Genomic DNA, 26,828 nt, shown 5'->3' with positions numbered 1-26,828 from the left:
CTACCAGGTGATGAAATGTATCCAGACATTACATCTGGTCAGCCTTAGTGGCATGCTCTACAATAAACAGAAAGTGAAAGAAAAGAAAAATAAGTCAGGAACTTTAGAGTAACATACATTTTTTTGTACATTTCTCAGAAACACAAGGATAATCTCCAGGAGCATGGCTCAAATATACATGCATTTAAAATATTAGCATTTTTACTGAATTCCAAACTTGCAAATAATGTTGTAATATTAAACACCAAAATATAAAGAAAAAAAACCACACAACTTTAGGTTTGCTATAATAACAACAATAATGATAATAACCTGCTCCGAGCTATAAAGTTCAATTGTAGTTTAGATGTAGCATAACAATTTTTATCTTAGTTGAGAAAGTACAAACATTGTGTAGTACTCTAACATGAATACAGTGGCTGATTTAGCTTAGAACAACTTGGAAAATAGATAACAATAAATTTCTGAACGGTGAAAAAATGTATCCTAATAAAACCTTTTGTGTGCCAATCCAGTCATTTTGATTGAGTAACAGTATCACCAACCATTTGCTGCCAGTCTATTCCAGAGGTAACATTTCTTGAGACAACCAAGCCTCAGACAGACATGACATATTGCATATAATTTGTGCTGCAAGAGTGGCAGATTCTAATTCCCTGCATCATCTGTCTCTCAGGAAGAAGGAACTAGGTGCTGCTTTTCATTTTGGTATCACCACTTTCTCTGCAACTCCTAGTTTCCTCGACACAGAAGAGCAACACATCTCCACCTCTAGCTGGGGATGAAACCATTAGGAATTTTACTTTCCTAAGCCTCAGAAGTAATTACTCTGCATCGTTTTTTTTTTTTTTTCAAGGTTTAAATGTTGGGCATCTTAATAGTGTACAAAACCACCTCTAAATTCTTATGCAAGGGTATGGAGCCTGCCACCCTCTTTTTATACTTAAGAAACGTGCTTCATTCAAAGACAGTTTATTTTGCTAGGTTTCAGGGTTCTAAACTATAATCAGCACTTCATTAAAAATACCAAAAACTATTTATTCAGCCAATTGCCACATTTGTTTCACTATGGTAGTTACTAAGAACAACATCAATAAATGGCCACTTGTAGAGGGACAGAATTCTGCTTGTGCATGGAAGTCATAGTTTTAAACCTTTATCCTTCTATTACACTTTGGAGCAAGCTGACATTTTGAATCCTCAAGTATTATGTCTTTGGAATGAAATGAATTTTTAAAAAGAAAAGAAAAGGAAAAAGGATAAAAATGAGGGGAATTGGGTGAAAAGCTAAACTCAGGCAGGAGCTTTGTGATTTTAGGTATTTATGATAGAATCATAGACTGGTTTGGATTGGAAGGGACCTTAAATGCAATCTAATTCCAATCCCCTTGCCATTGGTAGGGAGGGACACCTTCCTCTAGACCAGGTTGCCCAAAGCCCCATCTGACCTGGCCTTGAACACCTCCACAGATAGGGCATCCACAGCTTCTCTGTGCAACCTGTTCCAGTGCTTCATCACCCTCTGAGTAAAGAATTTCTTTGTTATATCTAATCTAAACCTACCCTATTTTAGTTTAAAGCCATTACTCCTTGTCCTATCACTACACTCCCTGACAAAGAGTTCCTCTCCAGCTTTTCTGTTGGCCCCTTTTAAGTACTAGAAGGCTACAATGAGGTCTCCCCAGAGCTTTCTGTTCTCCAGGCTGACCAACACGAACTCCCTCAGCCTGTGCTCACAAGTCCTCATTTACATACTTTCTGGCATGTCTTGCTGCCTCGGAGAACAATGTGTAAAAATAATCATAAAAAAAGAGGTTTCATCTGCATCCATCGTAACAATTCTGTGCTACCCAGGAAAAAGAAATAAACATGAAACTGCTGAAACATCTGACATGGGATATGTCCCTCTGAAACTCTGTAAGTTCTCTGTCCATCTGAAACTGTGTAAGTTGGGGTAATTCATGATAGTACAGATACATTTATTACCTTAACCATTTCAGAAAAAAAAAAACACCTTTTTTCCAATCAAGCTTCGTCAATGCTAAAGAAGTAGAAGATAAATTATGAAAACACTTTTCCTAAGGTGGTGCTTAGGATAGAAAAGAATACCTTAAACAGAGTTTTAATGGATGCCATCTGCCACTGGAAGAGATACTCACTTCTAAATGCTGCCAAGACATTGCACATTTAGGTAGGAATGATTAACATCACTTGCATGTCAGTATTTGTTAAAGATACATTGTTTGTGATTCTTAGTTTGTTCTGTTTGTCATCTATTGCATCACTCCTCATGACCACCCCTCTCTTTTGGCATAATGCACTGGGTGGAACTAGAAGGTTTAATTTAAGTAGAAAACTGCCATTTTCCTGATCACCAGCCAAATTAATCCTGAAGAGATAGTATATGAAATACTGGCTTTTGTGCTGTTTGCATTGACATGAGCACACTCTTGCCTTCCAGTAAATAAATAAAGCAAAATTCTTATAACATGTGTACTCTCCCCAAAGAACTGCATCACATTGTTTAGCATAAAGGTGGTGACAGTGAGTAGGTAACAGAGAAAAGAAAACACAGTGGATTAGATCCTCATGAAGTCCAGGAGTTAAAGGTCTAACCAAGTACTATTATATTTGATGCTTAGTATGAAATTAGGTAAAAGCATTTAGGTCTAAAATCAAACAAATAGATGAAAAAAAAAAAAAAAAGAAGTGACATTTTATGTCTCAGATAAACCAAAGAACTCATCATGGATACCTGGAAGGGTATCCCCATCACCCAACTGGTAAAAAGGAAACATTAAAACATTCTTTATATGCAAGATAATTTAGCATTACAGATATCTAGTTAAATAATTGCAAAATGATGCCAGAAGCACATTCTAGAACTGACACCACAATATTATAGCTGTAAAAATATTTTGTGACCATTCTCTGTGATGAAGGAGTCCTCTATCCTGAGCCATTTATTGAGCACACATACATGATCTGGTAGGACATCATCTGATCAAAGTTGGATACCTGACTTTGGAGTATGAGAATCATAAACTTGCTTACGGTCTATCTGGTCTGCAAACACTTCCCCATAGATCATCCAATAAGGCATGTAAAAAATGTTTTTTGCCAGCTTCCACGAAGGCTCCTCATTGGGGAAGAGAATAGCCTGTCTTGCGACACCGAAGCTCATCAGAACCACCAACATGATGATGACAAAATACATCATGTCGATCATCTGAATGTCACGAGAGGAAAAGAGAGAGAGAAAGAGAGAGAAGGGACAAGAATTAAAGAAATATATTTGTCCATGTTTCCATTAGTCTATGCTGCAAAAAAAAAGTTTTTAAACCTTAGAAAGAGAATTTTCAGAAACTATTTCTGAAAAGATGTTCTCAGTTTTACACATATCATTTCATTTTGAAAGAAGGGAAATGGTATTCTTGTGTCTTTGATTTTTCCCAGTGTTCCTTTTAAGAACTATATAAATGTTATAAATAGGCCTGAAAACACAAACTGCCATCTGGTCACACCAGTTGCCTGAACAATAATATAAGTCCACTGGCATCAGCAGCCTGGCATGAACAAGGGTTGTGAGATAATGTATTGTTTACAGGCACCTATTGGCACCTGTATCAAAACAAAAGGTCCGAAATGGATTACCTTATTTGCTGGTACCCATTATCTTGGTGAAAAGGAAGGAACCTGGATATAACATAAGGAGTAACGAGTGGCAGACCAGCCTTTTATTGCAACATAAGGGACACCATACTGGTAACCAGTGAGAAAGGAAAGCTGTGATACTGGCTGGACTAGAATTCAGCCTGGTGGTGGTGTCCAACAAATGCCATATTAAAAAAAAAAAAAAAAAAAAGGCAGATAACACAGGCACTCAGCCCTATTTTTCTGCATTGTTGAATACCTCATTAGCATATGCACAGCTTTAATTAGTGCCTGCAAACAGTATCTACCCATTCAAAATGTTCCTGGAAAAATTGGGACAGCAGTCCTAGGAGGTTCTCAGTATGGGCTGAAGATTAGAACAGCTGTGCTAAGCAATATTAGTGAGATCCTCCAGAGAGTGAAGTAAAGGAGGAGCCTTGGGCGTCAAACAGGTACAGCACAGATATACTCAAATGTTTGAAAAATAAAAGTCAGTCCTGTAAGGTCTCTGAAAAGATCCCTTTAGAACTCTTAGTTACAGGCTTATTTATAGGCTTTTTTTTTTTTTTTTTTTTAAATAAGGCATGTTATGACAGAGGCATGTTACTTCCATGGCTGTGGAAGTAACTTCTGTCTCTGACCAAAGCTCAAACCAAAGAGCCTCAAAACTTTCTGACTCTTAAACCTGTTGGTCTCCACTTTCTCTGGCACAGCTACATTCTGAGTTCACTGCAAGGCAAGTGTGCAACCAACATGCACCTTGACTGGTGGCTCTATAGCTCCATGTTGGACCTGCCACAGCTGAGGACCAGAGTGGTTCATTTCAAGAGCCGGTGGAACCGGGCTACTCACTTCCAGCAGATGGATCTGCCACTGCTGTTAGGGTTTTTCAGTTAAAAGCACAAGGACGGGGACGTGAGATCAAAGTAACACTATGAAACTACTTAACAGAGAAAAGAGAGGGATACTGAAGAGCAAACAGAAAGGGATATTCTCATACTTACTGAGAGAGCAACTGTAAGAGAAAGAGACCTGTAGGGAAGGGCCCTGGTAGGAGAGTCTTAACAAGACAGAATGAAGGAATTGAGGTAGGTGAAAAGAAGCAGGGAAAAATAAAAATCTTAAAATAATGCAGGAAAGGAAGAAAAAAAATACATCTTGGAAGATGAGACATGTAAATAAATGCCTTAAAAGAATAAAAAAATGGAAAAGTAAATCATGAACATTCTTATGTTTTTTCAGGGCATTAATCTTTCAAGAAAACCTGGTTGAAGGGGAATTCCAGATGATTATATCTCAGACAGAAACCTGAAATGGGGAAGCTGCATAATTACACTTAATTCTTACTGCTTTTAGAGAAGAAATATGGAGATGAAACCTGTATTCTTCCTTCTTCTCTGATAAAACTTTGCTTTCATTTAGAAAGATGATATGATATGATAATATATGATATGATATGATATGATATGATATGACTGATATGATGTAATAAACATAACGATTACATGCTGGAAATTAAAAAAAACATCTTAAATGCTTTCAACACTTCTGACCAAGATTCACAGAGGTTTGAACTCACTTTGCAAGAAATTAAATTTTCACCGTTATTCTCCATTCAACCAGTGTATTAGTGTTTCCCTCCTTTAACCAGATATCATTCTAAAATGTCAGTAGCTTGTCTTGAATTGAGTGAAATAGATGGGTGTGTTTCCACTGACTGCAACGAGCAGTGTATCAGGCCCCTTGGCCTGCAGGCTCAAATTACAATTGCTATTTTAACAAGGCAATGACTGTTTCAGTCATTCTGAAGAACCCTTTAGTCACCTATTCAAATAGCTGATAAAACAAAGATCTTTTGGTGCAGTTTTATTAAGAAGTTGGCTCCATTCCCCTTCACTCCCCTTTTTTTAATCAAAGAAACTAAGAAAATGTAGACATTCCCATACAGAAGGGGAACTGATATACTTCTGACTGTCTTGACATGCACAGTGATTGCATTTCATTCTGAAATAGGCAGGAAGTAAATCTACCATTGTGCAGAGATTGGAAAAGCACACTATAATAAGCACATTCTGTAACTGAAATTAGTAGATAATAATAAACTTGGCCATTCATCTTCTTCCTCCTCTCTTCATCCTTGCTTTTAAACCTCTGAACACTATTTCTGCCTTAATTTAATTTGCATATTTGTTCACAAGGCCCACTAAAACCTATTACTGCTATTCTGTTGGATGCAATGGAGAGGCAGGTGAAGAGAAAGTTCCTTTATATTGGAAAGATGAAAAGAGTCATCTGTTCCCTCCTGAGTCTAAAATTTGCTTAAACAGAAGCTCAGTATAAAAGCTCAGGCTATAGATTACATTAAATATAGTCTGCTGAGGAACTCAATAGCTGTGATGGGCTTACTTTTTAGAAACAAGTATAAATTTATTGTCTCCACAGCACTGAATGGTACTTGCAAGATGATGAAATGAAAAAGAGACAACCAAAGAGGTAAATGTGCCTGTGATTTAAACAGAAATACACAGGGGAGCCCATTGCAGCCCAGAGCAAGCAGGTGCAATCCCAGGGAAGTCTGTGCATGTTGTAAGTGGGTTGGCCATTACACAGGGGAATAAGCTGGCCAGAAAACAGTTGTGAGGAGCAAATTTATGTAACTCAAACCAGCTGGGCATTGCATATGTGGGCAAAATAGATGTGCCAGAGTTGCTGAGTGCATGGAAAACTGGATGAGGTGTGAAAATCAAATAACAGGAAGGCATAAAATAAAACAACTTCCCCTGTTAAAACAGATGCCCACACCTTCAGAGAAATCTGGTAGCTGAATTCAAAACTCTCTTAGTAGATGCTAAGCCTACAGACGCTAGTGATTTTCCTATATTAGTTTTCCAATGAAAGTGGAGTGACGCTTAATTCATTATACACATGTAAGAATGACAAAGGAATGTAAATTATATTGGTGATTTCAACCACTTCCTTTCTGTGTTGACTCCAGTGGAAAAAAAAAAACACAAAACAAAACACTGTTTAAACTACTGGTGAAGCTGGGTCCCTATCAGTCCTCCATAACTCTGATTGCTAGAAGTTTGTTATTCATGATTGACTCGTTTAATATTGAACAGTTTTTTGGGCTGCCTTTGCTAACATAACAGCTCTGGAACTTTTTGGCCATGACACCTGCGAAAATTAACGCAGAATCGAAGGATAGTTGTTTTTGGTCCTTTCTTGTCCTGCTGTCCTTTTCCAGTAATCCACAGCAAGAACTCCTGAGTGTTCCTGTAGTGGTGCACTCTGGAGCACTGCAAATCCCCAACCATCAACAACCTGCTGGCTTCCTTGAAGGAAGGTGGCAAACTTCAAAATTCTGTTTGCAGCAAAAACACTGGGCTTGTTGTGAGTAACATAGTATCAAAGAAGAATTGTAGTCCATGCATTCATATATGTCCCTTTTTCCTGTGATGGCGAGGAAGTAGGGTCGTTGGCTCTTCATTTTATGGACAATGGTAAGGCAAACAGAACACAGGACCTATTTGAACTTACTTATTATTGTCCACACATCAATTAGACAGCAGTAATAATATTTATATTTAGGAAATTTAATATTCAGTTTGGCTCTTACTGAATACTGACCTCAAGGATTATTTCATCCTGATTTTTAAAAATAAATCTTAAGCTCTAGAATGCATGAAGCAGCCATTATTTACATAACAAAAGCTGGCTAACTGTATCTACAACATAAACATACGTGTTAGCACATATTTAGCTATGTGTGCAGGTACCCAAATATCAGTGACCTGTCCATGTGTTTCTGTAAACTCAACAATTTTCTTTAATGCAGATAAGCAAAACTGTGCTTTAATATAATGCTTCTGCTGATATAAATATACATATATATATATACAAAAAGTTAAACGTTATACATACAGCAATACATATCACTTGATCCACTTTATATGAATTTACTATTATGTAAACTATTAATTCTCGTGCCACACTGTATACATGTGATGCAGCCAGGGGACAGAGGCTGCAGTTAGGCACATAAATTTCTCATCTCACAGAAATATACCTGAACAAGCAAGAATGTGGCTACGGAACAGAATAGAGAAATGTCACAGTTTTAATCTGACCATTATGGTTTTGAACATACTTACTGTAACATAATTTCTTTGATTTTTTTTTTCAAGCTAAACAAATCTCTCTCCTCTGCAACTAGTTGAGAATTAATACTCTATGTGTTTACTGCAAATGAGGCACAGAGGTGTAGATGGCTTTGCTACTGAAGAGAGATCTGAGAGAAAGACAAGCAATATATCATCTAACAGAATAGGGAGAGTCTAATCCCCAATTCTGGGGGTCTGTGCAGATGATTTGATTCAATAAGGGCCTGATTTTTAGCTTATGTGAAAATGCTAATCTGTTAAAAAAAACCACAAACCTGTAGTGATTTAATTGGCCAAACCAGAGACACTGAGTCAAGAACATGCTGGCAAAAAATAGAAGGGGTTCACCAACTTCTCTTACCATTTTTCCAATCATCATAACATATGGTCCCAAATACTTGTTTACTCCAAAGATGTCTAGTAACCGTATATACCAGTAAATGATGTTAACACAGTATATGACCCGGCCATCACTCCGGAGTGGCAGATCTTGCAGACGGAGGACCATCCCAACAGAGAACAGGAGGATAGCTATGAGATCCGTAACATTCCAGTACTCTTGGAGCCAAACTTTTACCTTCTGTAACAGTTTCCCAGGCTCTGACATCAATATCTGAAGGACACAGGACATAGAGAGGAAAGGAGCTGAGTTGTCTTAATTTAAGCCTGAAATAAAGATAGGTGCCACACTGGCCACAGTCAAAACTGATAGCTTCCTAGCATATAAATACTGCATGTACTCTCTGATTTTTTTTTTTGTGAAACCTGCAAATTCTTCTAGTCTTAGGCTGCATCTATGTGCAAAATATTTTTTTTTAAATAAAAATATACGTAATATATATATTAAAAAATATTTTAAAAAAGGAAGAAATCCCCACAAAATTAGAAGAAATGTAGGTATGACTTTCTGTTTTTCAAATTGATTGATCCTAGTTAGAGTCTTGGAATAGAGGAAGAAATAAAGAAAGGTATTTAATCAGGAAATTCACTGTTGAAAAAGCTATAGATTTAAAGAAAATTATTCTAAAATATGTATCAAATTGTCAAGAAATAGTTACTGACCATAAAGATCTGGGATTGGCATTAAAACCAGTAAAACACTAGCAATCACTTGGACTTGTTTTTGGAAATTCAGTTCCACAGCTGACAATATAATTCATAAAAATAATTAATCTTACCTTATGAATTTATCATCATTTTATTTGCAAGATCATTTGGGAGAGCTGATTGTTTTCCTGAATTACTGCTGAAACTATTCCTCAAGTGATTTCTATGAATAATTCCTAGCTTTTAGTTAGTTAACAAGCTGTTTGTTTTAATTTTCTATATTTAGCCTGAGAACATTTGAGCAGACTCATACAGTTCCTTAAAGAGAGGAATGCCATTCTTATAATTTTCTTATAATTCATCTTCGGAATGAATTTTAGGCTCATCTTCCTTGAACAATCTCCAACATCTGCTTAGAAATTCATTCCCACAAATGCTCTTGATAAACTTTTGTGGAAAGGACAATTTAGGGTGAATGATTAGATATAAATGGCACACTCGATTCCTGCCAGCAGTCTCCCACCTACCGAGCCAGCGGTGCTTTGTCTCCATCAGTGCTGCAGAGCCCCCGTGTGGCTTGCCGTCTCTATTTCCCTTTTTCTTTTGGTTAGCGAAGGACACTCGCTCAATTAACGTCTTTTCCTCTGCTCTTTTTATTTATAATGTAGTTTGCCGTGCAGTGTTTGAAACCTATATTTGGAGTCTAAGTGGTTGTTGCAAGACCATTTTCTGCTAGTCCTCAAAAACATTTGCTGCAGAATACACAGACGTAAATGGCAACAAATTCAGCCCAGGGGTACAAATGTGCTGTTTCAGCTGAGGTCAATGGGACTCTCACCTACTCACATCAGGGATGAATTTGGCCTCTGGTGGCATTGTGGAATAAATGAGCATTTGGCCAAGTGAAAATGGCACAGAAGAGGCTGCAGCTGGGAGAGACCGCGAGGGGCAGGGGATGGCAGAACAACGTCACTCTGCCTATAGACTGAGCACCACCTTAAATAATTTCTTAGCTCTACGTGTCTGCTCTAGCATTTTTAGGGAGACACATGCTATTGCTGGACATAGTAAGAAATTTCAAGATTAAAAAGGGGAGAACCTATCAGAAATATGCTGTAACACTCACCAGGGATTTAATTTTTCCCCCAGTTATGGCTGCTTTTATTTAATGCTTTCACATGAGATACTTGGACAGACAGAACAAGTGTAAATTTTGAATGAATTCTACTTTTGGTGAAGATTCAGGCATAGACTTTTTGGTTATCATTCTACTGTCATGTCTCTGTGTCCATTCCATTATACTGTATCTCCCTTCTCTATCCTTAAAACATACTTCAAATCCTAGGCAACATTTCAAGGATGATGGCCAAGCTTTAAGGTATATCAGAATCCCACCCCATACTTGTGAATGACATTTGACATACATCATGCAGAAATCTGAACAGAGAAATTCCATGCAAGTAAGGTTATTATACAGAGAAAGAAAGGGATTCTTGATTTGAAAATGAAGGAAGATAGAACTTTTAATGCTGTGTTTTTAACAATCCATCTGCTTTTCTGAAAAAAAGAGAAATTTTATGTTAAGCCCATTCATCAAAAAATATCCTGAGAAAAACAATAAAAACAAATATTAAAATGCATAAAGACACACCACACATTGTATTTTTCATTCTTTCTTTTGTGGTTGGGTTGACTTTACCTCTCTCATCTTCTCTATTCCCAGAGTGAAAATGTATGAGATGACAATCCATTCCTGTGTAGATGGCCAGCGATCCATCTTCACTAACACTATATAATTGAACAGCATCAAGTAGCCTATATATGCCAGCTGTAAAGAAACAAAATTAAATGAATATCAGTAGTCACTACATTTACATAGCTGAGCCAGTTTCTCAGGTATGATTTGATGTTCCTAATTCCAGTGTAACCAGAGTTAAACAGACCAAAGAAAGATCAGAGTACTCTGGGTTTTAAGCTCACATTAACATACTAAGTTCAGATTAAACTCACACTAATATATACAATGTGGAATCTACAAAATACATGTACATATATCCTCTCCTCTAGCTACACCTGCCTCTCCAACAAAACTATATTAATGCTGTCCCCTCAGATTTTCCCACAGTGGTGGGGACCACCATGTCACATATCGCAATGCCAACTACCAGACACTGACTTACTAAGTTAGCTATGTGAATACTTCTCCCCCACCCACTTCTAATAACAATTGCTTGTCCACCACCTCTGCTCTTTGTTTCTTCTCCTTGTTCACCTAACTTGGGGTCGCTGACAATTCATGTCTTTTTTGCACGATCCTTGCTTGGTGCCCAGAAGGTTCTAAGTATCATTAGAGATGTCCCTACTCAATGAAGTACTGCTTTAACTTCCACCATCATTCCTCCCCCAAATACTGCCACTCCAACCCACTTTGCTGCAGCAAGTAGCGATGCAAAGTCATACATTCATTTGCCTTATAGTCTCTGCAAGTTTTTGTTTTGTTTTGTTTTCTTTTTTCCCTTCTCTAATACATCTACATTCTGGCCTAATTTTTGATACAAATGAAAATAGGGTTGAAGTTTTTGGTTTCTTTTTCCTTTCTTTTGTCTATGTTGAAAATAATCACTCAGTCAAAGAAACACAAGTGAGCGAATAGTACCATCAAATTCATGAAACTCAGAGAAGCCTAACTGTCACTCTGGAGTGTGGGCTGTAGCAAAGGTGAGCAGCTGGGGCTGGGCTCTGCGGTGACCGGAATCCCTCTTCCTATCTACTTTGCCTTTCATACAGCAGCCCTACAAGAACCTTCACCTGAAGCCAAATTTAAATCAGAGAAAAGATGATTCAGTTCTGTGCATGAACATTTTAATCATTGTTGCAGAATGCTTATTGCATACATTTGTATTTCAATACAGTTCTTTCGCAGTTTCATAATATCCACAACTATTTTTTACTCAGTATCAGACTTCAGATGAAACAACCACAGAGGGTCTTGGGACTTTGGGGCAGGATTATTTCAAGTGTTCAGCACCTCACAAAACAGAATTTATAGTCTTGCTGTATTTGTTAGAGAAAATTGCTTCTGCTCCATGTAAAAGCCACAGGATTCTTGTTTTCCTTTCAGTTGCTGGTTTTAAGGGTACTTGAGAATTCCTTACATTGACCATAAATATCTGCACAGATAGGACAACCAGTTGAATCACAGCTTCTCATATGCTTAAAACAGAGGAGGAAATGATTTCATGGGTCCTTCAGTTTGTGAGTGACAATGGATTGCAGATTTCAGGTCTGGAGATATCTTGGTTTTACCTTACCACTCCTGAAGGAAACTGAGAGCAATATTGACTTAGGTCAGCATCTAGAGTATCAGCTGAGTCAGCAGAAAAGCTATTTGGGCAGGCAGAACCACAAGATTCTTAGTGTAACTAGGGGCTTTTGATTTTTATTCTTTTTCTTTCCTTTGCTGTTGTTGTTGTTGTTGTTGTCATCATTGCTGGTTTTTGTTAATCAAAATTTACTGAAAGTTACTGGATTTTTTTTGCATAGAAAAATTTGATTTAATCTTGATTTAATGATGAAGTGATGCTGACACCACACCATTTTTACCCCAAGAAACCATCCCTTCAGACCATGGGTGACTTCCTCCATCTCCCTCTGCAGGAGGGATGTTCCTTCCAGGAACATGTGCTAGTCCCACATTACTGTCAAATTTCAGTACAGATGCAAATACTGGTACTCAAGATTTTTTGAAAGTGCTATTAAACAAGTAACTGAACCTTCTTTATTTTGCTTTTACAAAGAGCTAGGGTCTGCCATTTTTACCCCTGAGTCCAGTGCCTGAAGACACTAAGCAGAGGAGTAGCTGCTAGGAAGTTTCTAGGATGGGTTCCTCCCTGCCCTCCTGTGGATGTTGCCCTATTTTGTGTATACTTGAATATGTACCACTGTAAGGGACAAACCTGGAAATTGCAACCAGCAAGAGAGTGCTTCAAAAGTGGGACTACCCTCCTCTTTTCTCACTGATTGCAATAATTAAATGATCACAAAGTGACTTGCTTCCAAAATTAAAAACTTAGGGCAAAGCTGTTCTGATGCTTGGAACATGACTCTTTTTGGGGATTCAGTTCCCTTTGTACCTCTTCCTTCTCACAGGAGGTAGAAATGGGGCTTCTTACATCATGACAGCATCTCAGTGTAAAACTCACAGTTAAATAGGGAAGGCTGTCCTCTTCTCCTTGGACAGTCTATGGGCTGAAACCTTTGGATCATGATTTTCAGTGCAACAGCCACAAAACAGAACAGAGTAGTTGACTTTTGAAACTACTGCATGCCCAGAGAGAAAGGCAAAATTTCTTTTTGGTTGAGAAAAAGCTGTTTATTTTGCCTCATCTGCTGAGCCAAAATATTTCTTACACAGAAATTCCTACATCTAAACCACTCTTGTTTATTTTAAAAATGAAGGTGGATAAACACAAGTAGATATAAAATAATCAAATGATTTTAAATGGCATGCAGTAGCCACATTTCTTGCATTATGGAGTTTGGAATGTAAAATTTTGAAGATTGCTTTTGAAATCTATGATTAGTGTTTCTGCCTGTGCATTTGTCGTAAGTGTGATAGACTGCACAATTTTAATGCTCATCTGAAACTTTTGTTAATTTTTTTTTTTGCTGTCCTGGAATTCCTCAACATACCCAACTGGCCAAACATTGCAACTGGAATGCACCTTAATTTGCTCTTGAAACTTGGTATAGGTAAGATCCAACTTTAATAAGTGACCTTAAGTGAGACCTGCCTCAGGACATAAAACTGTAGAAACAGGTCTAAAAGGCAATATAATATTGATCTTTCTCCCATTTCAAAATTGAGTTAATAGGGAAAGCCAGGATGTTTGTTTCTGTTTACAGTGAAAAGACTTTTCTGGTTATACATAATATATATTGCAATTGATAATGAGACCAGGCTACTGATGAGCAGTTTCTAGACTCATTATGCTGATTAACTTCTAACGGCCACAGTTCAGAAAGTAGTAACTCCAAGTTGACAAACTGGAACTATTTGCTAGCATAAGCAGTCCACTACAGTTTGGTTTCTATAAATGTGAGTTGTTCCTGCTTTCTGTAGACATATTGTCTGGATTTCAGTAAGGCAATTTTTTCTTTTAAGAAGTCATCTACAGAAGGAAGCAGATAAATGCATTCATAGTTATTTGCTGTGCTTTCAGCAGAATGATGGAAAATTTAACTGGGATGGACAACAAGAAGTTAGCTGACCGACTCCATAGTGCCAAGGCACAATTAATTGCAGTGTGCCATACTGGACACGTTTTGACAAGATAAACTTAGAAATCCCTAACAATGGAAAATCTACTGTCTCCTTACACGATTTATAACAATACTTCTCAGAACACGTAGAAGCTGTTTCCTAACACCTTACCAAGAATTGCCTTGATGCAGTCCTATTCAGAAAGGATTTGGACAGTATTCTTCAAATGTTGTCCCTCTTTACAGAAATTTACACATATTTGAAGACTATTGCGTTCCTTCTGCAGGACTTTTTTTCTTTTTTTTGGGTCCTTCAAACCGGTACACATTTTTCACATGATGCAGAAACTGAAGTGGGTTATAATATTACAGTGAAGCTGATTGAAAAGACTAATTCCCGTGTTCATTTTAATTTTGATGTCATCCTTCTACATTCTAGAACCATTTACAAAACTTCATCATCCAAGTTTTGAATGAAAATATCAGATGGTACCTGATGTAGGAGAGACCCTAATAGAATCCTTTCCAATCCCTGATTCCAGCTGGATAGAGAATAACTAACATCAACTCTTGAGGATCAATCACCAAAAACCTTTTTATCTATGTAATAACTTTAATATAGCAATTACTAATGTATTTGTGAGAATACCTAGTAAAGTTTTTGACTTACTAAAATATATGACCTCAGCTGTTTTCTGTCCCATGTTCAAGATTTGTTTCTTTGTAACATAGGGATATTAGTTTGGTTTGACATAGTTTGTCCCTGAAAAATGTATGTTGGCTACTATTCATATCTTTGTTATCTTGTGGCTACTTACACAAACACGTTCTTTGAGAGACACTTTGCAGACTAGTAAAATCAACAAAGCAAAAATGTTCCAAGAAAAAATGTGTTCTGTCTGTTTCGTATTTTCATCAATTATTATCTGATTTGAGATGGTGATTAAAACCAGCTTTGTATTGGGCTTACTATTGGAAACGCTCCTATTGGGTATTCCTTGGGAGCACTGATTGCAGCAAGCTACTACTTATTGTTGTACTTGAAGAAAAGTTTGCACGTAGTGTTTAACCATTAACTTCCTGAATAAAGTGTGCTGAATTTAAAAGACTTTGAAAGGTTTGCAAGTTCTATCTGACTTCTGCACAAGATGTTTATTAAACTATTTAAGCCCTCCAATGCACACAGACACAGACTTTCAAAGAAATACACAATATGACCTTAACCCAATTCCGGTGCTTGTCCAAATCAGTAGTAATAAAACAAGAAGGATATCTTACTGTGTAAAACCAAAATTTAACAATAGGAGCATTGTAGAATTCATAAATCTTTCTTCCAACAGGAATCAGTCTATGCCTGCTCTGAACTTCCTCTTCCTCTTTCTTTCTCGAGGATTCTCCATTCCCTCGTCCCAGCATCGCCTACAAGAAAGGACACTTTTATGTTCCTTTATTTCTGAAGAGCAAATTAAGCTTTTTTTTTTTTTTTTTTAATTTTCAAATGGAAATTATTCCAAACTTATCTGATTTCTTGATCTTAGATAAAAACAAGTGATCACAGCCATGTGCAAAATACTTCATTCTCAGATTTTCTTTTATGGAGGGAAGATGCACTTTAGTTCCTTCTAAATTTAAGAAGTAATGCTTTGGCAGAAGGCATCAACACCAGTGTGAAATCCTTGAATGGTGACCAAAAAATGAGATGTGGGGAACATTTCTCCTTTTGGCTGTATAGACAGCAAGATTTTTTACCTGACAACAGTTTCTTAGTATGCACTTCACAATAAACAAATACGCTCAGAAAACAGGTAAGTTTTGCTTTTAAACAAACAGAAGATCATAAAGCTGATACTGGAAATGAACAGGAGGAAAGATGAGTTGGCAGCTGCTGGACTGGAAGCAATCAAACTAATGACAGTTCTTCTGTTGATCACAGGATGCATCATAGACCATGATACCATAGTGAGCTCCACGTGGATGTAAAGGACTGAGGATGCAGAGTTCACTGCAGCATTAAGGCCTTAGATCACAAGATCCTTCTACATGAACACAGCTTCTTCCATAATGAAGTTCCAGAGTGCTCATGCACTACCTCTGGTAACCATCAGTTGTAACCACTGTACTACAGACTCACTGAAAATCTACTGTAAGCTACAGAAACATGTACTTAAGAAGTCTTCAGTTATGAGTACAAAGCTATCATGCAAAAGATGCTAATATTATGTTTACTCTTAACTTCATGCTCAGCTTCAGAGAGAAGTGGAAGGAGTAACTGAACGACACACTCCTGAAGTTAATGCTAAAAGAAGTTACCACTTTGTAGTTAGAGTACAGACTGATCTATTAAATATTCTTTTGAAAAAATATATATTTATATATAGTAATAGTGGATTTTTTTTTAATATTTATATATAGTAATAGTGGACTTTAGTTCCCTGTGTACAGAGAAAGTTCTTACTACTTAGTTTCTTAGTTTGTGGCAACAGCTATAGGCTACAACACACTTCTGCACATGAAAGCAACTGCAAGAATCAAGATACAAGTCTTAAGTAATTATGGAGGGATTGCACAATGATGGTCTTATTTAAATACTTCTACAATGTTTGTACAAGTAGATCAAAATATTTTAGTAGTTGTATGTTAACTGAAGTAAACTTTCAACATCCCTGAAGATAAATTCTTTACTATGAGGGTTTTGAAGCACTGGAACAGGTTGCGCAGAGACGCTGTGGATGTCCCATCCCTGAAGGTGTTCAAGGCCAGGCTGGGTGGGGCCCTGGGCAATCTGGTCTAGTAGGTGGCATCCCTGCCCATGACAGAGGGGTTGGATCTGGATTATCCTTAAGGTCTCTTCCAACCGAAACCATTCTGTGGTTCTATGATCCATAACTTAAAAATATGGGAAACTAAATCACTAAAGAGAACAATGATATGCCAAACATATTGTCTTGAAATTAAGAGGTCCTTCTTTTAACTGTCTCTGTGTTCTCTAATTCAAGAGGATATTCAACACATACTTAAGTAGTGAACTTCAGGTGAGCTATTCAATCTGGTTCTAGTGCCCTGAAGGAACACGAGTTGCAATTCTCACATATTTGATTGTAAGAATCACATATGGGTCTCATACAGGTCTTTGGTCCAAAAAATAAAAAAAAATGTAATGACCACTTTTTTTTTTTCTTTCAGTCAGAGTAGACATTTGTAACATTATTAGGACCATGTATAGTCCTAGATGCCTGCTCTCTAATAGTTCCACTTCATTAATTATGCAGTTAGTTTTTTTCTCTGGTTTATTACTTTCCATGTGATCTTTTATACGCTTGAATATGACTATGCACAGATGTTGCCCTTCACACTTCTAATAAAATTGAACAAAGATTCATGACACAGGTATACCATACTGAAACTAGCCTGCTGATAACATCTTGAAACTGCAGCCTTTTTGATGAAGTTACCTATTTCCTTTACCTTTTTATGCCTGCAGATCTCTAAGTTTATTCCCATAAATACATATAAAAAATGCATATTAAAAAAATTAAAAGACACCCCCTGTTGATTCTCATACAGCCCATAAAAACTCTTTAAAATCCAGAAAGAGCTTCATAAAAAAAAAAAAAAAAACTGAAGTAGCTGTTAAATAGAGAAGTAAGTTTCTTATTAGATGAGCAGATAGCCTACAAGAATGTGAGGCTTATTGCATATACCTATAGTAATAGAGGCTATACTACCTTCACAGAACCCCGGGTATCATCACCTGAAATCTACAAAACCAAACTGATTCCCCAGTCTTTAACAGGGATTTGTTATGCTTTGAAATATTCTAGCCTAGGAAGGTAATTTCTTTGTTTCTCGCTACCTCCTGACACTGTTTAGGGAAAAATGCCATCTGGTGCTTCAGATTTTTCTGTAGCTTCTCCCAAGGCTTTGTCTCTGCTGTCCTCTGGTGCCCAAGAATTTTGCAGGAGAGTGAAAATAAATGCTGACAGCTTTAACAAATGAATAGTGCTGTGCTTTTGTGAAGGGGATTATTTTACAGTTTAAATCCTTCAAAATTTTATAAAAATAGTATTTCTGAGATACCCTTCACCCTCTGAAATCAGTGAGTTATGTGTGTTTTAAGGATAAAGCTCCTTCAGAGTGACGATTTATGCTCATGGATGCTGATTTCTTGTTTGTTATTGCTTTTTTGTTCATGAATGATGCTCTAATTTTATCTTGTTATATTTTTGAATTAACTGTGTACTGTTCAATACTATCCTCTCCCCTCCCCCATGCTACAGATGGGGAATTGCTCTGAGATGGCTGGGGATTAGATTTGTCCTAATGTCCCTGACTGTTAATTATATCATGGTATTAACAATTTGAAAAGCCTCCCCATCAGAAAGATACAGAAATAACCTAAGTCACTGTGTTAACTGAATAGCTGCAATGCCAAATGTGAACAAATGTGTTTCCACTTGGAGGGGGAAGCAAGAAGGTGGGAATAACTCAAGACACTGCTCTGTGTAGGCGGCATCTCTTTCTCTAATACACAATTCTGTCCATGATTCACTATGAGTCATGCAAGGTAAGCCTGACAGCAGTGCAACAGTAAATTACTGTACAACTGCATCATTGTGGCCTGAGGGGGTTGATGTGTGCGTACTTTTTACATGGAGATTTTCTGTCTCCCCCCCAGTTTTGTTTTGTTTACTTGAGGACTGGTCATTGACACAAAACCAGGACAGTTTTGGGTTCTGTATTTTTTCATTAAGGTATGTTAATGATCGAATGATATTTTATCTGTTTTTATAATTAAATAGCAAGAGTTTTAGTCCTGTTAGCATGATCATAGCTCTTCACAGTTAATCCTTAGTGAAATGTACATGCTTCACATAGACTTATCCTGTACTCACAAGGAACTAGTGTGGAAATAGTACATAGATGGGTGGATATACATGCCATACCTCTCCCTGTACACCCCCTTGTATCCTGCAGTGTGCACAGAAATGCTGCCTCCATGCTAATTTTTCCAGGGCTACTGCTCTCTGCATTGAGCTGCTGGCAGGAAAAATGTTTAATGCCTTTGTGTTCTAGGTGTACAAAATTAGATTTTGCACATGCTCATTGGTTCTTTAAGGTGAATAGAGAGCAGAAATAAATCACCAGGAGCTCAGCTCTCCCAGCTGCTGAGCACTGTGAGACATGGAGAGTGCTGGAGCATGACAGGGACACAAGAAGTTTCTGAAACACTCAGAGAAATGGAGGGAAATCCCTTATTATGGAGGGGGCCAGCACTGGCGCTTCTGCCTTGGGAGCCCCAGCAGAATTTCCCACTGCTGTTTTCCAGATGGGCTACAGGGGTGCCTCACTCCTGGCGTGTGAGATGCTGCAAGCACTGTACCTTGATAGCATGGGTGAGATCGGGTGGGGGCATGATGGCACTGCTCTTCAACTTTTTCCACGTCAAAAACTGCATTTTTACTGATTTAGTTAGTTCTTGCCATGGAAAAAAAAGCTTAAGCATATGTACTATGGGTAAGATACAGGTCTACCCAGAGGTCTTGTTGCTGGTGAACAATCCTAACTCAGACTTTTAGTGCCCATGAAAGTCCAAACTTCCTATTCGGTGTGGAAAATTAGAAAAAAGCAGCAACAAACAAACAAACAAACAATCTTCTAAAGGACTTTAATGAGTTATTCTGTATTGTGAAATAACACCATTTACTGGGAAACTAGTAAGTGAACAATAAGGCATTGAAGGAGGATTAGGATGCTCCTAATTGCAGTTTGTAGAATCAGTGTTATTTTAAGATGAGGCTAGACCACTGAGGTTTCTGACCAGCCTAAAAATTAGCACCGAAACTAAGGTTCTCACCAGGATATTGTACAAATACAAAATGTCTCTGGCCTTCAGATTTTAGTGCCTTTCTGCTCCTCTAGGTCTTAATAAGCAGGATTAATAACTAGTAGCTCCTTCTATAAATTCTGGTAAATTGCTTGGTGCCAAGGGAATGGTGATGAGAGCAATATTTGAGAGTGGTTTTGTGAGTAGCTGCTATAAGGAAAGTCTGTTGCCTAGCATCTAGGTGTTAAAGGAATGTGTGCCCAGCACTCTCAAATATGTGTTATAAAGCTAAACGCAGGTATGAGTAACAAGTAGTTTACAGTAAATAAACACTGCATCTTTATATAGTATATCCAAATGTTCACCTACCTACCAGTTCCTTTGAGAGGAGTGTAAAATAAGTATATATTCCGCAGATGCACCCATGTGGGGACTTCACTGTTGCTATTGTCTATATGATCACATTATTCTGTGCAAGTGAGGTATAAAATAGTGCAAAAATCACACTAGAAAAATGCAGTCCAGAGTAAGAAACTGACTCTTGTTTTATCATTAGTCTGGGCTAAAGTTCACAAGAAAAAGATTTCATAAGATATCAATTCACAGATCTTGATTATATGCGATCCCTTTATCTTAGTAATACCTTTATAAAAATTCATGTGGTTATAAGATTACAGGAATACGCAGATTTCAGTAGTATTCTGTGTAAAGGATTATGAATAAAACTAGGCAGATTATTTGGATTACAGATTATTTGCTAGAAATGGATTTTTGAGGTGACAAAAAGTGTTCTTAGTTTGTAAATATTATTTGTTTAAGCTTGAAGCTGAACAACGCTTGGAAGGTCAAACCATGGAAAATTTTGGATTTTCAATGATCCTGTGTCAAATAAACAGATTAAAAAAATGCACTGACCCCTTAAAGAATCGATTTGTTAGTCAAGAAAATGAAAAAAGGGGGGGGGGGAATGTGCACTTCATTTTGAATATAAATAATATTAGTCAAGATTAAAGTTAATCACTGCACCAAAATATCAGTTATTAAAACAGATTATATTACAAATGCTTTGCAGCAGGTGTTATGGATAACCGCAAAGTATGGTTAGGGTCAATGGCTGATCTATTGAACCAGAGTTCAGCAACTGATTAAACATTTGTGATACGAAATCATAACCATTTATTAATCTTAATGAACTATGAATAAAGTATCCTGAGTATAATTGTGGCTAAAGGTTAAAGTTCTCAAAGGTGCTTCCCAAAATACCTGTTAGATATCCTCTCATTACTGGAGAAGAGGCCAGATCTAACATGTCAGGCAATTTGATTTAGGTCAGAACAACACAAAATTTCAGTCTGAAAACTTTTCTTATATCTAAAGCATGATAGTAGCAAAACTCTCCCTGACACAGTGCTCGAAAAGGACTAGGTATAACTAGCTATGGTGTACAACAACAGAAATATATGCAAAGTTCTCTGCTAGCAAATAACTTCTCCTTACCATTGATGGGCACAGCTGGCATTGCTCTAAAACCCATATCAAGAAGCTGCATTAGAAGTTAGAAGTCCTAAAACATGCTATAGATAATATGGGCAAAAAAAAAAGTCAGCAGAAGTGTGTCAAAGATTTTTTTTTCTGTTCTGATTTGTCAACAACATGGGGGTACTCCTTATATTTATAGAAAAAGTTGTATCTGTCAGAAACTTCACTAGAAAGATGCATCGAATTTGAGGGAGTAGAAGGGTAGATTCACAAATGGAAAAGAGCAACAAGATTGTCAGCACACTGCAAGGAGAAGGGAGGGAAAAATCTAAGATTCATCTGGAAAAGAGTATACAGTTCAGCACATCACTTCCTTGTAGCAGGAATCAGAAGATAAAAAGGAAACAGTATTGTAGACAAGAAACCAGGAGCTGGATTATTAACTCCAGAGAGATGGAAATGACTTCCTCCCCAAATCTCTCCCCATTGCCAAGAAAAAGGCAGTTTACAAAGTGCTTATTTGATTTGAATAGGCACTTCATGAGTGGATCAGAAGCCAGGGGTAATAAATTGCAATTAACAACTAATGAGTGGAGAACAGCCCATAGTGGCTATTCTGGCTTCTGGTCCTTCCCAACCGCCAGGTTCTTGCCTGCAAGCGAGTCCTGTAGGTGGGTCTTGTGGGCTGCTCCTTCGGCTTGCCTGCATATTGGGTCCTGTAGGCAGGTCCTTCTGCCTGCCTGCAGACGGGGTCCTGAGGGCAGCTCCTGCTGTTTGCCTGTGGGAAACAGTCTTTTTTTTTTTTTTTTTTTTTTTTTTTTTTTTTTTTTTTAATTAAGCAGGAAAATCCCTTTTTACTTCTACTCCTCTGTCCTAACCCTGAAGGACTAGTGTTGAGCTTTAAGTCTGTCAAAAGACACCACAACCAAAATTAAAACAATGCAAACTAAGCTAAGCCAGGTCTGATAACTCCTGGTAACTATGGTTTTCACTCCTGATAATTTTAACTCCTGATACTTGCATAATTTTCAGATCTTTAGCTATTTGATTCTCTTTGTCTTGTAAATTATTAATCTAAGACTATGTTACTAATACAAGATCTTTCTTACACAGTTCTGTTGATCTATAAAAGCTTTTAGCAAGGGCTGAGCTGTCTAGCTACTTGCCAGTGTCTTCAGTTGATTAAAAATGCATGTGTAAATGTGTGAGAGGCACTGACTACAAATTCACAAATGGCTTTGAAAAATGTCACCATTGTTTTTCTTGCCTATTTGCACGCTTGCCATCTAATTAACTAAAAAATAGTAAATAAATTTCTAGCTTCCACAAATCTCTGCATATTTCCAACTGAAAAAACTAAGAAACAATCCTCCCTTCCCCAACAACTTGTGAGCATCTTTTCTACCAGAGAGGTGTACTCCCTTTATCATGGTCAAGTTCTATCAATCCTGAAATTTGAATTTATCTGAATCTTGAATTTATTTCAGGTAATGCAGCATCAAATTAGATCAAAATATGAAGATATTACATTACGAAGTGGTGCTTCAGTATCACCATGTACTACTGCAACATCAAGACACAATGATGCCAAATTATTTTGATTTGCGCTGAAGAGGTGGGAGCATTAGGAGTGGTATCCTATCATCTGCTAAATGTATCAGATGACCTACAGCACCCACAAAATAGCAAACTGAGAGCACTGAGGCTGGTCTCAGTTTGCTATTTATTGTCAGCTCTTACAGTGAGTTCCATGTCCTCCTCCTCTTTTTCTTTCACTGGTTTTTCTGGTTCTTCTGGCTCCTTTTCTTGAAGATGGATTTCATTGGCCTGAGACATGTAAGGCATATCATCTTTGTTCTTGAACTCCAAGCTGAGGATTGAAGGAGGAAGTAGAATTCCTAGAATTACCTAAAGCAATGATAATAATGATAACAATAATCATCACAGTAAACAGAACAATCATGATGGTTATTTAGAGTCAAATGGAACAACTCCCTTGGGACATATGAGAAAAGAAATATACTTGCGCAAGTGAGTTTCTATGGCAATAGGGTATTTGTCACTTGGGGTAATGTTTTCAGAGCTCTGTAGTGAAACAAAGCATGTAAATTCTATTACCACTGCTATGAGTGCTATGGCTAATTGTCTCTCTTGAGTATTTCATCGAATGAGATAAAACGCTTTCTCATCAGATATATATTGCTAATATATGAATGCATTTACAAAATATTACAGAGGGTCAATGACAGGTGGTACCATGGTTATGTTCAGACTTTGGACTTGCTGATTTCTGAGTTTTATGTAACAGAGAACATCAGTGTAAATGACATAATAGAGAATATCAGTGTAAATGACAGACAGGAATTATCAATTTCTATAGACAGGGTCTCAAGCTCCCTGTGTCCATACTTAATACACACAGGTAGTCAAGACTTAAACGTGGATCTGAGGACAGGAAGCACAGCCATCAGTAGCAAATGTTGATGTGCTTAGCTATGCAGTTCCCTTAGATTTCGCTTCACTAGCTTGGCAGCCTACATTATGCTTATACTAATACCAACTCCTCCTTTTCTGCCTTCTCTCTCTTATGCTGAGGGAGTGCAGAAAAAACATCACATTTACGTTGCATGGATATATGCAATGAATAACACTTGGGGTATAACTGAAGAGTTACCACAACAATACAAGAAGAAGTGGCCAGTCTGTATTCATAAACACAACAGCTTTTTCTGTTTTTGCTGGAATCTCTGGAAAATCTCAGATGACAGTGAAACCAGTTAGCTTGTAAACTGGTTGGGGATGGTGACTGCTTGTGTTTGTCTCATCAGCAGACAGCATGTGTGTGTTACTGAAAACACCCAGGTTACTGCAGTTAGCAGCAGTGAGCATGTGCGCAGCCTGTTCCCAGCCTTGGACAAACTGAGCACCTGGCTGCCTGCACTGCTCCTGCACCCGGCCCATTTGTCAGAGGGTAAAAAGCAAACCTGACTTCCCTGAGAGAAGTCCAGGCAGGATTCACAATTGCCTCTCCCCTTCCCCTTGGTGCTGCACCTCCCTGGTGGGATGATAAGAGAATTAGGCTCAGCCTTCTTGCTGTTTGCCAGTTTCAATGGGAGAAAATTATTTGTGGGAAATAATCCATGACTCATACTTGTCAATTATCTCTTCTCTGTGTTGCCTCCTGCTCATGTAGCCTGCTTTACCTTTAAACAGGGTCTGCTAATGAGCTTCAATGGAATAAAACACAGACTGTAAACTGAGCAAAGGATCCTTGTGAGGGGCCCAGCTGTTACGAGAAGCTGAAAGGAAACAGCATTTTATCTTTTGTTATTCAATGTGAAAGGAAGCTCTGTTTTATGGCTTCAGATGTATGTGCTGTAAAAGTGAAAGCATGCAGTGGAAAATTAGGTGCTGCAGGGACCTCCACCCGCCCAGGTGGAGTATCTGCAAAGCCAAGCAAGGAACAAGGTAGCAGTCCCCCATGAAGGGCACGGAGCCCATGACAGAAGACAAAAAAATAGTAAAAATGCCTCCAACTACAAGAATGCTTTCTATCTGTAAGCAGAACAACATCTAAGTGCAGCTCCTGAGGGAGGATAGTGAGGATCCTGTTAGTCACTCCCATTCATCATCATTACTGCATTATACACAGTATGATAATAATGCAAGCAGTCATCACCATTCTCACCATTACCAAACAACTTTTCACACAGCAAAGCAGCTGAGAAATTACCACTTCTCACACACAGAAATCATACAGGAAAGAGAGGGTCTTCCCTGAAAGTGCTTCTCTGTCAGCTAGGGGGAAGAGAAAATTCCTGACTTTGTGCTCTGGTGAGAACTCTGGTGAAAGTGGCAGCCCAGGTTTCTTCTGAACAGAAATTCACATCACAGAACCCACCTTGCTCTGTTAGCAATTATGCAGGTGGAAGTAAAGCTTAAGCACCTTCGGAAATTGGAGTATCATCTGTATCCCCTTGGTTAGTTCCTTCAGGGCAATCATCAGGAAGACTGGTGGGGGACTGCAAGAACATTTGTACTGCTCTCTTTGACCTGTTCTGGGGAAGGCTGTTGGATTTCTTTTACCTTTCTCTAGTTTTTAATTCACTTTCACATCCATTTTCTTTATTTAAATTTAAGAACTTGGCTTAACCTCAAGTGTCCAGGCAGAGCGATGAACTAACCTCCTGGCTCGATTCTGATTGTGGTAACTCACTGACTTTGGAAGGGGCTTTGAGAAAGATAATAAAAAAAATAAGTAATGGGTTTTGAACTTGGGTTTGTGATAAGCTCTCTGATGAAATGTTAAAAACAGGAAGAATATACCCTGGTTAATACCACTATGAATAAGACCCCCAGCATAATGTTAATTGAACAAGTTATTACTAATTTGCTGTGAGCCCCATCACCATCTATCAGAACTCCTCTGGCTATTAATTTTACTTTAAAACAATGCTGACCTTTAGGCCAGAATTTTTGCGCATCCGGAGACGACCCATCCACATGTCTGTGAGCAGCATTTGGCTGCAAGTGTGAGCAATGAAGTCCCTGTGCTTGGCTGCCACTGCGAGCTGCAGGCATGTGGCATTGCTCCAGTTCTTCAGCTCATACGTCAGCAGTTTCATTGCCAGTTGCTCGTCTTGCTTGTACGACTGGTCCAACAGCTCCACTGCCAACTGGCCAAAGTCCCTGCAACAGAGGGACATCTGATCATTCCTGTTAGGCCACATGGTCTGCTGCAGAAAACACTCCTCAGGAAGTGACAGCCTCTGTAGCGGGTGCATCACCTTCCATCATGCAAATCGTGATGTTGACTGCATGCACACAAACCCACTTTTTCAAATGTGAGTGGCTAATGGTAGGCATATAAATAAATGGCCCAGCTTAGACATGCTGAGCACCCACAGCTACCAGCTGTCTGCTCCCACCTGCCTGCCCACCTCCCTGACATTTTCTGGTTGAAATCTGTCGGTTATCTGCAGTCTGGAGGACTGCTAGTCTTCTGTTTGCTCACGACTTCATGGTCAAGTCTCCTGGAACGAGGAGCATCTAATAAGATTTTTTGAATTATCACAATTTTCTGTCTCAGTCTTTTAAAATCAGAAAAGATTATTATGAAAAGTAGTGTTTTGTCCTGCTCACCTAAGTAGGAGCTATTGGTTAATTACCACTTCTGCCTGCATATGGTGTTCATAAGGATTTCAACAGTTGTTCTGCTTAGAATGAACACAGTGCCTTGCAAAAGCACAGAGAACGACTGCAGCCTGTCTGTTGAGGCCTCAGGGAGAACTCATACGCAGTATAGATAATTCACTAACTTCTTGACACCTTCTTATTCAGAAGTTGCCTTGGTTGCAATATTGCTTATTTGGCAGACAGATTGTTTAAAAGCCATTTAG

At 38.1% G+C, this 26,828-nt stretch overlaps 1 protein-coding gene across 3 annotated transcripts in view; it reads right to left on the bottom strand.

The window, feature by feature from the left end:
* The window catches only part of TRPM3 (transient receptor potential cation channel subfamily M member 3), a 485,203-nt gene that overhangs the window by 24,180 nt on the left and 434,195 nt on the right, over nucleotides 1–26,828 (bottom strand). For 2 of the 3 annotated variants that reach the window (XM_040540026.1, XM_040540024.1), the window contains exons 16-21: nucleotides 25,890–26,118; nucleotides 23,170–23,337; nucleotides 15,405–15,545; nucleotides 10,564–10,692; nucleotides 8,179–8,430; nucleotides 3,019–3,229 (exon numbers count right to left, since the gene is read on the bottom strand). In XM_040540026.1, coding sequence (XP_040395960.1) covers nucleotides 3,019–3,229; nucleotides 8,179–8,430; nucleotides 10,564–10,692; nucleotides 15,405–15,545; nucleotides 23,170–23,337; nucleotides 25,890–26,118 — 1,130 coding nt within the window. The remainder of the gene's footprint in view (nucleotides 1–3,018; nucleotides 3,230–8,178; nucleotides 8,431–10,563; nucleotides 10,693–15,404; nucleotides 15,546–23,169; nucleotides 23,338–25,889; nucleotides 26,119–26,828) is intronic. The other variant, XM_040540025.1, reaches the window with a different exon arrangement.

The sequence above is a fragment of the Cygnus olor genome, chromosome Z (assembly GCF_009769625.2).
Source record: "Cygnus olor isolate bCygOlo1 chromosome Z, bCygOlo1.pri.v2, whole genome shotgun sequence".
NCBI classification, from domain to species: domain Eukaryota; kingdom Metazoa; phylum Chordata; class Aves; order Anseriformes; family Anatidae; genus Cygnus; species Cygnus olor.
Note: the sequence above shows the minus strand (reverse complement) of the source record. Positions and strands in the feature narration are given on the sequence as shown.